The sequence below is a fragment of the Arachis ipaensis genome, chromosome B06 (assembly GCF_000816755.2).
Source record: "Arachis ipaensis cultivar K30076 chromosome B06, Araip1.1, whole genome shotgun sequence".
NCBI lineage: Eukaryota > Viridiplantae > Streptophyta > Magnoliopsida > Fabales > Fabaceae > Arachis > Arachis ipaensis.
In genome coordinates, this window is record NC_029790.2 from 65,500,854 (window position 1) to 65,511,399 (window position 10,546).

General features: G+C 34.9%; 1 protein-coding gene and 1 long non-coding RNA gene across 2 annotated transcripts; both read right to left on the reverse strand.

Moving 5' to 3' along the window:
- LOC107646923 lies at positions 635-4,581 on the reverse strand. The gene is made up of 6 exons (XM_016351066.1): positions 4,464-4,581; positions 4,137-4,324; positions 3,605-3,697; positions 3,398-3,505; positions 2,914-3,285; positions 635-841 (listed from the first exon to the last, which is right to left on the reverse strand). The coding sequence occupies exons 1-6, from the start codon at positions 4,579-4,581 to the stop codon at positions 635-637; spliced, it is 1,086 nt and encodes a 361-aa protein (XP_016206552.1).
- LOC110264003 lies at positions 9,748-9,989 on the reverse strand. The gene is made up of 2 exons (XR_002349729.1): positions 9,906-9,989; positions 9,748-9,781 (listed from the first exon to the last, which is right to left on the reverse strand). It is a non-coding gene; the product is annotated as an uncharacterized LOC110264003 (long non-coding RNA).

Here is a 10,546-nt window from a genome sequence, read left to right on the forward strand (position 1 = left end):
AATCTTTTACTTGCCTCAATTTTCTTTTGGGATTCCTCAATCCTTCTTTTCAAAGAAACATTCTCTTATTCATTTTTAGAGATATTGAGTGCAAGCAATTTTTAAGAGTATGGTGCTGTCAAACATCATGGTTATTAAGCTACAAAGAAACTATACTAAACAGACATTTTTTTTCAGAGCATAAAACAACCCAACATGAAGGTGCAGAACATAAAAACTTAATCATAAAAGTGCATGATATGAAAACTTGGAAGGCATATCATTTTCAAATGTACATCTTCCTTATTTACTAAGCTATGAAAGGGACTCTACCACCTCTAATTTTTGTGCTCTTTTCCTTTGCTTGACTCTCCTTTCTTTTTTGGCTCCTGCTTCTTCTTCTTTTTTGTTTCTTGTTGTTCTTTAGGAGGGTACATCTGATCCCAAGAATGGTCTTTCCCTTTGATTTTCTCCTAATTCAGGCCACTGGTGAAATGGTGTGATCTCTCGGTTTATCATTGGCATGCCACAGACTATGTAGTTTAGCTTTGCTTGAGTATCTATGTCATACTCCATCCTGTCTAGCTGCCTAGCCTCCCCAGCTGTGTGATATATGTTCTTCCATTGATAAAGATTTTGGATGATCTTCTCTTGATCAGTTTGTTGTTGGAACAATTTGTTGAATGATTATTGGAATTGAGTCGATTATTCTATTTGCCGATCTAAAGATCTTGCTTGGAATTCTTTTTGCTGATCCATCATCTTTTGCTGGAATTTCTCTTGTTGCTCCATTATTTTCAACTGCCAATTCTCTTGCTGCTACATCATTTTCTGCTGCCAATTCTCTTGCTGCTCCTGAGCCCTAATATATTGCTAAGACAGTTCTTCAATGGCACCCTGAAATTGGCTTAAATCCATTGTGCTAGAAGCTTGTCCCTATTCTATTTATGTTTTCCTCACTACAAGAAAACACGTCTATTGTCACACTTTTAAAGCGTGGCAAAAAGATGGAAAAAGCGTGGCGATAGCTTTCTGTCACGCTTGTTGAGCTTTCGCCACGCTTTTGAAAGGGTGACCTTTGAAAGGGTGGCGGTTGCTCTATCGCCACGCTTTTTTCAGCCTATTGCCACGTTTTTTTTGCCACGCTTTTTTACAAATTGCCACTTTTAAAAACGTGGCTGTAGGTGGGAAATATGGCCACGCTTTTAAAGTGTGGCGATAGGGTAAGATACGGCCACGCTTTAAAAGCGTGGCAATAGGGTAAGATACGGCCACGCTTTAAAAGCGTGGCAATAGAGAAGATACAGCCACGCTTTTAAAGCGTGGCAAAAATAGGAGATATGGCCACGCTTTACAAGCGTGGCGAAAGTGTGGTAATAATGGAGATACGGCCACGCTTTTAAAGCGTGGCAAAAAGAGGAAATATGGCCACACTTTACAAGCGTGGCGAAAGGGTGGTAATATTGGAGGTATGGCCACACCTGAAAAGCGTGGCAACAAAAGGAGATAGGCCACGCTTTCCAAGCGTGGCGAAAGGGTGGTAATAATGGAGATATGGCCATGCTTTAAAAGCGTGATGAAAAGCTGAGCTATCGCCACGCTTTATAGGCATGGCAGTAGAGAGAGATATGGCCACGCTTTTAAAGCGTGGCGCAAAGATGGTCAGTAACCTAATTCCTTTTTAATCTCTATAATTAAAAACCTTAAATAAATTCATAGATAATTTTATAATTTAGTCAATGACCAATAATCAAGTAATCCAACTTTCATTAAATTGTCACCAAAATAAGTGTGTGATCACATAACAACATTTTCTAATAAGGTCACCAAAATAAGTGTGTGATCACATAACATCCTCTAATAAAGTCACCAAAATAAGTGTGTGATCACATAACAACATGCACTAACAAAATATATACCAAAAATATAAGTCATAACTACTCATGAATTCCTAATACATGAATTAGTTTTCCTAATCAAAGTCTTCTTGTACTTCATGCCAAGATATGAAAACTTCATGTATCATTGCAAGCTAAATTGTTTTGACCCCTGTGCCCTGCAAAATAAAAAACACAAATGAACAAACTAAAAATGAAACATGGATGATGCAACTTCAGCTCACTAATTTTTCTAACAATCAGATTTGATATCAAACTTAATTTTTGTAACATAAAAAGCATTCTAACAATCAGATTTAATTTTGCTACATATGTCCACTAATCTGCACAAGGATTCTCAAAATCTCCTTTAAATTTGATATCAAACTTATTAACAAACATCTTATTGTTCAATAAATAAATCTGATTTATTTCATCAATGAAAACGTGATACAACATTCATGTTCCCTCAGCCAATGTTTGATATTCTATTGTTGAGCCAAGCTTAAACCTAACAAACTAAAACTGAAACATATATTACTTATTTTTAACAAAATAAAGATGTGAATGTGGCATAAGGTCTCTGGCAGCAATTTAATTTTGATCATGCGCCTACACAATATGATGATATCAGCAAGTACCATTAATATCTCTAACATTTCACAATACACTATGAAATTTGAATCGTGCATTCAGAATTTTCAGATTGAAGGAACTAATAAGTAAAACAATCAAATTGCAAATAACTCTAAAATTCAACATTAGAGAGACTCACAAGTGAAAAAGAAGATGCAAAACGAACAACAATAGCAACTAGTTCAAACCCTCCAAGTTCTAACAAACTTAACTCTTTCCACCAGTCATAGTTATTCAAAATCATATTAGAACCTACCAAGTTTGAATTCAGCAACAACAAACAAAATTGAAGTACTTGATTATATTCCAACATTTTTATTAATAAAAATATTATAATTTTAGCTAAGAATAGGACAGTGACCAATGTTTTTTTCCTTTTTGTTAGTATGTCTATGACAATAAAATGGAAAAGATTACTTACATCATCCTTGTATGGAATGTGAGTTGATTCGGAGGAGCGAGGAGTATTTCTTGCTCTGCTACTTGAGGTATCCAAAGGAGAATCTTGGGCAGCTTGAACTAACGCTGCTACCTCTTCATCGCTTATTAAAGGGTTGAGTTGGTGCACCAATACCTTTAATAAACCACATACGCCGTCCATCTTCTTCTCTAATGATGAGACCTTATCTTTATATTCAACTTTTATGTGGCAAATCTCCTCATCCTTTTTAAGAGAGCTTCTTGTAATCGAAGCCCCATAACAATGAACTCGACCTGGTTGGTCCTTTCTTAACACTCCTACAAATGCATCCTCTTTATTTTCTCCTATTTCTAAGCGGTTCTGAAGTTCAGTCTATCAAAAAGCAACCACTAATAAGGTTCAAAGTCGCATTAACTCAATTTAGATAGAAATCACATCAGAATTCATAATGTACATATCCAAAATACAAATACAAACAACTCACAATTGTGGCTTGTGTTTTAGCATCAATTTCTTTTCCTTTTTTACTTGTGCGAGTTGCTATGAAAACTTCAGCCCTTGATGGTTCTTCACTGTTCTCTTTAGAGTCACGCTAGAGTACATAGAGAAAAGTTTACAAGAAGCATACTAACTAGGCAACTACACTATGAATACATATAAAAGAGAAATCACAAAGAATAAGTTATATTACCAGCTGCTTACGCACTATTCCAAAATTTGTGGATCCTATTCGGTGAGGATATGTTTGTTTTAACCTATTTTCAATATTCTTAGCAGAGATAGCCTAAATATAAACATGAAGAAGAGAGATTATTATTCTTACAAGATATCATGTCAAATTTCTTCAAAACACCTAAGTTTACGAACATGAAGAATCAATGATAGTATGCTTGATGGTATAGGAAGAAATAAAAGGCAATATTACCTTGATGGCCAGAAGACTCCAATACCAAATTAGTTTGCGAAATTGAACCTCGGGAATCTCTAATGGTCGGTTCTTTATCATTTCTTTCTTTGTGTTGTACTTCACGAAATGCTCTTTTTTATTTCTCTCTTATATTTTTTCCATGCACCACAAAATCCCCGCATTACCCACAGCTTTGAACTTATGGGAAGAATGAACTTTTGCTATGCAACACAACACATTAGAATATCAACGGTTAGCATAAATAATGTGACAAATAAATTAACAAAAAATTATCTATAATGGCATATTTACATACATTGGCATACTCCCACATGTGCTCTTTGAGTTTATTAGGCACACCATGCCAACTTGTATATAACAAAGTCACAAAACGAGGGTTTCTAACTGTTGTGCCCAATAGTTGGTTGAGGTCAGATACAACCTTGTTGGTTGGACCTACAGGCTGCCCTTGAAGAAATTCCACCTCCCGTCGATCATTAAAATCTGTGGCATGAAGCTTTTTTGCACGTAGTTTTTCCACGGGTTTTCTTCTTTATTGTGCGTAAGTCCGAATAAAATAACATAATTCAATTGAGAAGTAATATAAGCTCTAATTAGACAATAAACTAAACAAGAAAAGTACCTTCATTACTAGTTTGTCCTCCACCACCCGCATCATTTGCATTATCATCAAGCTCATTTTCTTTATCTTCCTCATCTTCTTCATCTTCCAAACTTATCCCATGTACCTTAAAATACATGTCAAGACTCAATTCCTTTTTTATTTGGAGTTGTACTCATCTCGCTTGTATCTTCTCCGTCATCATCAGAATTTATGTCATTTTGATCCATTGCATCAGGTTCCAAAATTTGTGGAACCCATCCGGTGAGGACATGTTTGCTTTGACCTATTTTCAGCATTCTTAGTAGACACAGCCTAAATATAAACATGAAAAAGAGATGTTATTATTCTTAATAAACATGTTTTCTTGTTTTTTCAAAATCACATTACCTTTTTTCAAAACACCAAGTTTAATCACATAAAGAACTAAAAGACAATATTACCTTGACAGTCGGAAGACTCCAATACCGAATTAGTTTGCAAAATTGAACCTCAAGGATCTCTAACGGTCGATTCTTTATCATTTCTTTCTTTGTGTTGTACTTCAAGAAATGTTCCTTTTTTATTTCGCCTTTGTATTTTTTCCATGCACGACAAAATCCGTTCATTACCCACGGCTTTGAAGTTATTGGAAGAATGAATTTTTGCTAAACAAGACAACAAATTAGAATGTCAAAGGTTAGCATAAATAAAGTAACAAATAAATTTTAAAAAAAATTATCAATAATTCTATATTTACATACATTGGCATACTCCCACATGTCCTCTTTGAGGTTTTTAGGCACACCATGCCAACTAGTATATAGCAAAGTCACAAAACGAGGATTTCTAACTGTTGTGCCCAAAATTTGGTTGAGGTTAGATACGACCTCCTTGGTTGGACCTATAGGCTGCTCTCCAAAAAATTCCACCTCCCGTCGATCATTAAAATAAGTGGCATGAAGCTTTTTGCACATAGTCTTTCCATAAATTTTTTTCTTTATTGTGCCTAAGTCCGATTAAAATAACAGAATTTTAACTCAAATCAACCTAGAAGTAATACAAGCTATATTTTGACAATAAGGTAAAACAAGAAAAGCATCTTCATTACTAGCTTGTCCTCCATTACCCTCATCATTTGCAGCATCATCAAGCTCATCTTCCTTATCTTCCTCATCTTCTTCATCTTCCAAATTTATCTCATGTACCTTAAAATACATGTCAAGACTCGTTCCTTTTTTATTTGAAGTTGCACTCATCTCGTTTATATCTTCTCCGTCATCATCAAAATTTATGTCATTTTGTTCCATTGCATCAAGTTCAGCAGTCTTTTGATTCCTAGTTTTAGAGTTCTTTTCAACTTTAAACATTGTCCCATTTCCATTATGCGTGAATTCTTGAAAAAGTGCCATTGGTTGATACACTCATTAGCCAAATATCCTTCGGCAATAGATCCTTCTAGACGACTTCTATTATGAACATACGATTTTAGTGTGCACATATACTGTTTAACAGGGCACATCCAACGATATTGAACTGGACCACCTAACCTCACCTCATTTGCCAAATGAATAGGCAAGTGCACCACTATGTCAAAAAAGCTAGGAGGGAAAATCCTCTCCAATTGGCATAATGTCTCAGCAATCTCTGCTTCTAAGTTAACTACCTCATATAGGCTAATTACTTTCTGACATATTCGGTGAAAAAATGAACATAATCGAACTAGAGCGATGGCAACATGGTCAGGAAGTATGCTCTTGATTGGTACTTGTAACAAGTAATGCAACATGAAATGAGCATCATGGGTCTTGTAACCAGAAATCTTCTTTTCTGCTTCATGCACACATCGAGCAATACTGGAAAGAGTTTTTCCATCCTTTGTATCTTTTGGAGTCATTGAAAAGCATGCATTTGCTAACTTAGTTTTTTTTCCATCCTTTGTATCTTTTGGTTGAAGGTTTTTCCTGATACCCATGTCTTTAAGGACAAAACGAGCAGCTGCATGATCTTTTGTCTTTCCAGGAATATCTAAAAGAGTTCCAATTATGCTATCAACTATATTCTTCTCTATGTGCATGACATCAAGGTTGTGTCTAAACATGTTGGACTTCCAATATGGTAAATCAAAAAAGATTGATCGTTTTTTCCAGTTTGATATGCCATTCTTTGATCTCTTTTGTTTCTTCCCAAAAGAATTATCTACCTCTTGCAATATATCAAATACAGTTTAACTTTCTAACAGTTAGATAGCTAAGTTTCTAAATTAAAGTCCTAACTATTAGTCTCACTAACTGCAAATCTAACTTCCTAATTAACTAAGAGACAATGTTGTGCAAGCCTCCAAAATACTTTGAAGGCATTAGACATAAAATAACAGAGAAAATTAAATTTTGGCAATGCTTAAAGAAGGGTCTAAAGTGATGAGTGCCTCAGGAAAGTACTAAGTTGCACGCATAACATCAATAACAAATTAATAGATGTATTTAAACCAACCTTAATTACTGTCCTAATCCGTTCCACAACAGCAGCAAAGTGGTAGCACAGCAGAAGCAGATTTAGAGAGGTAGCAGCGGCAGCGAACAGCTATTCAGCAGCGGCAGTGAACAGCTATTCAGCAGCAGCAGAGTATTATATTACCACAGGAGCAGCAGAACAAAGAAGTGGCAGCAGTAGTGGATAGATAACTATCGAAAGCCTGAACAAAAATAAGCTACATTGAAACCCAAACTGCTAATTAAAAATAGCAAGAGAGTAGAATGTCCTTAAATGGCCTAATGCATTTGTTCTTTCTACTACTACTAAAATCCACTCATCATGCTGTGCCATTTATACTTCTATACTCCTAAGTCCTAACCCATAATTTTGTTTTCAATTTTCTTAAACTTTAATACAATTTGCTAGTTAATGTAAAGTATAAAGTGGGTTGATGTGAATGTGAAGGAATAAAAAAGGGAAAATAGAAGCAAGTGTTGGGAGCTGCTGATTGCTGATGGGGAAATGCATTAGGACCCCCTTTTAAAAAAGCAAATTTAAATTTAAATTTTGAATAAGTAAAAAGCAAATTCAAATTTAAATAAGGCTTATTTTAACTGATATAACCCATTTAATAGCATTCCCAATTTTAAAATATTATTTTTTTAAATATGTTTTTTCTTAGACAAAAAAGTGAAGGGATAACCATTTTTATCTAAAGCTTTTTTTTAGAACTCGAACGCAAATAAAAGGCTTGAAAGTGGAGATAATGTAAAAAGGGCCCCCCGGGAGGAGGGAGGAGGGGGATCGGCAATTATTGGTAAAAAAAAAAAAGAGTTATAATCTAGTTGTCACAATTCCCAATTATTGGCCAGTGGTGAGAACAACAAACCATATGCATAATGTATTCATAGCAAATATAGAAATGGTCATCAAGCTTTTTGAACTGGAATATCCAGCAATAAAACTACTACTATGGTCCAAGCTCCACACCTTTTAATTTTGTCACACTCTGAACCTTATAAAACTTAAAAACATAGAAACTATAGTACACCGTGAAACTAACCAATAAACTGCAGACTCAGTGACTAATGGCAAAGAAGACTGAGTAGGGAATGGTAGAGACGAATGCACTAGCAGGGATGAAGGAGCAAACCGGAAACAGCAGAACCTCTTCAAACTTGTTCTTCTTCTCTCTCAATAGCTTCAGTGTTGTTAGTGGTTGTTACTGCAAAACACAAAGCATAATAACATTACTTTGTTAATTAGTGAGCAGAAGAGGAAATGCAAATTGAGAAATCAGTAGCAGCCAATGATTAAGGATGTAATGAGCATGAATGCATAATAAGCACAAAGAATCGCAACGAGGAAACGAGTTGCTAACACATGGCACGAAGCAGCAACACTTATTTAACAGCAGCAGTAAATAGCTGTTTCCCAGGTTCAGGAAAACAACAAACATAACTTATTTAACAGGTGAGAGCATGATATGATCAATCAATTATAGGTGAGAGCATGGAAACAATAGACTGCAGTATTACACAAACTACACCATAAATTACATATGAGCTACAGTTTTCAAGGAAAAATAGGGGCCAAGAAAAATATGAGCTACACCATAATATGATACTCTATCAAACAAAAGGCCGTCCAGTAACCAGATCAGAAGAAAACTTAGATCAGACAATAAGGCCGGCGAATAGTCAAGACAACAAGAAAAATGAAAAATAAACACACAAGCTATGCACTTTAAATAAAATCAGTTAAGTTCAACCATATCTTAGATCTCCACAGTAGAAGATCGGAATCAGAGTTATCAGCATGCTATATATAGTTAAACATAGCACAATTTCTAGATCTACTAGGTCTCTTCATTGCAATAAGTGCTAAATACAAAAAGAGAAGTTGAAATTAAATGAGAAAACATAATACATATAGTAGTAGTGGTAAGAGTTGCCTATAGACTATAGGGTTCCCTCCAATCCATATTTCCTTATTTAATTGCCATGTTACTATTATAAAATTGTACACATATGAAAATAATCCATATAGGTAGCAGGTCCCCTATTCTGAATGCTTGTTCTTTATAAAGTTGTACAAAAAAAATCAACTTGTCCCATGTATTTGTTTAATCTTGTGCTGTTGAATACTAAAAGTATAGTCATTCTTTTAAACTTCTTCCAGCTCTAACATAACCTAGTTACAAACTATTGGATGGAACAATCATATTTAAACATTCAACTTGCCTCAGTATTAAGTATTTAAGTTCATTTGCCAAAATAAAATAATTATAATAGCATAATTGTCCTTACTTGTTCAAGAACTGGTTAAATTTACTTGTCCATACAACTTTTCCTTATTCTGAATGTTTGTTCTTTACCTGTGTGTGAGTTGCTATGCCTCTCATCTAAGCTCGACTACCTTGAAGGTTAGCAATCTGCTGCGTAAGCCTTACCAACCATCGAGCAAGAATTTTAGTTGCAGCCTGAATATTGCACAAGAAAAGAAGAATATATTAGCATGTTTGGCACAACAGATTATCTAGAGACTAGAGAGAAATAACAGTTTTAATACTTTCAAAACTTTTGACAGAAGGCTATTTCAATACATAAGATGTTTCGAACCAAAAGTAAGACAATTCGAACACATTCAGATCAACGTGACAGCTTCTCAAGTAATTATGCATAAGAAACCTATGAGAAAACGTGGATCATACCTCGTTTCCCGTCTTAGCAGTTCTCTTTATCTCAGCAAGAAGCTTCTTTTCCTAAAAACAGTAAGAAAGAAAAACATTAGAGATAATCCTAAAGTTCAGCAAGAAAATAATCAGTGATCAATGAATAACTGCTTCACATCCAATTGTAATGCTCCAATTTCCCTCTCTATACCTGAAAAACATCACCAAAAATCAATCAATAAATAATTTCTATGAAATTCACTTGAAATTCGAAGAGATATTTATATTAGCATAATTGAGCAGCTTTTTCTTTCTATAGCATAAAAAATAGTTACCTTGAATGAGATTATCCTGCTTTAGGAATAAGATTTTACCCAGTCTAGTCCAAACTCTCAAAAACTTCTTTTAAGGTCAGATATTACAACCTGGACAAGTTAAGATTATTCACAGTCATAATCTTTCTAAAAAAAATTCACGGGATATTAATAACCAAAATGGTGTAATAAAAGGCATTTTAAGTATCCTAAATGTCGCAAATATTGCAGCAGTATTATCTATCCCATTCATATGTTGAATTAGCATACCAAAAAGTTATTCAATATTATAAGTCTATTTTCTATTTTTCTTAGTACACATACAGGGGACGAGAACAGGAAACATTGTTGATGATGAGTGAATGGCCGGAGCAACACGGTGGCGGCCTAGTGGTGGCAACAAACAGAGTGCACTTTTGTGGCTTTGTCATTCCAAAAAAAAACCACGTACGTCCACAGCATCGCAAGCAACGCGTGTTGAGCATTATCAATTAACCAAGAAGGAACATGCGATCAGAGAGAATGAATCAGGGGAAAATGAAAATGGAAAGGGAAAGCCCTAAAATTAAAAAAACTGAAAAAAATTGAGAAAATAAAAAGAGAAAAATCGATCAGACCTTTGGAATCGGAGGGCTTGGAGGAGAAGAGATTGCTGTCACCCA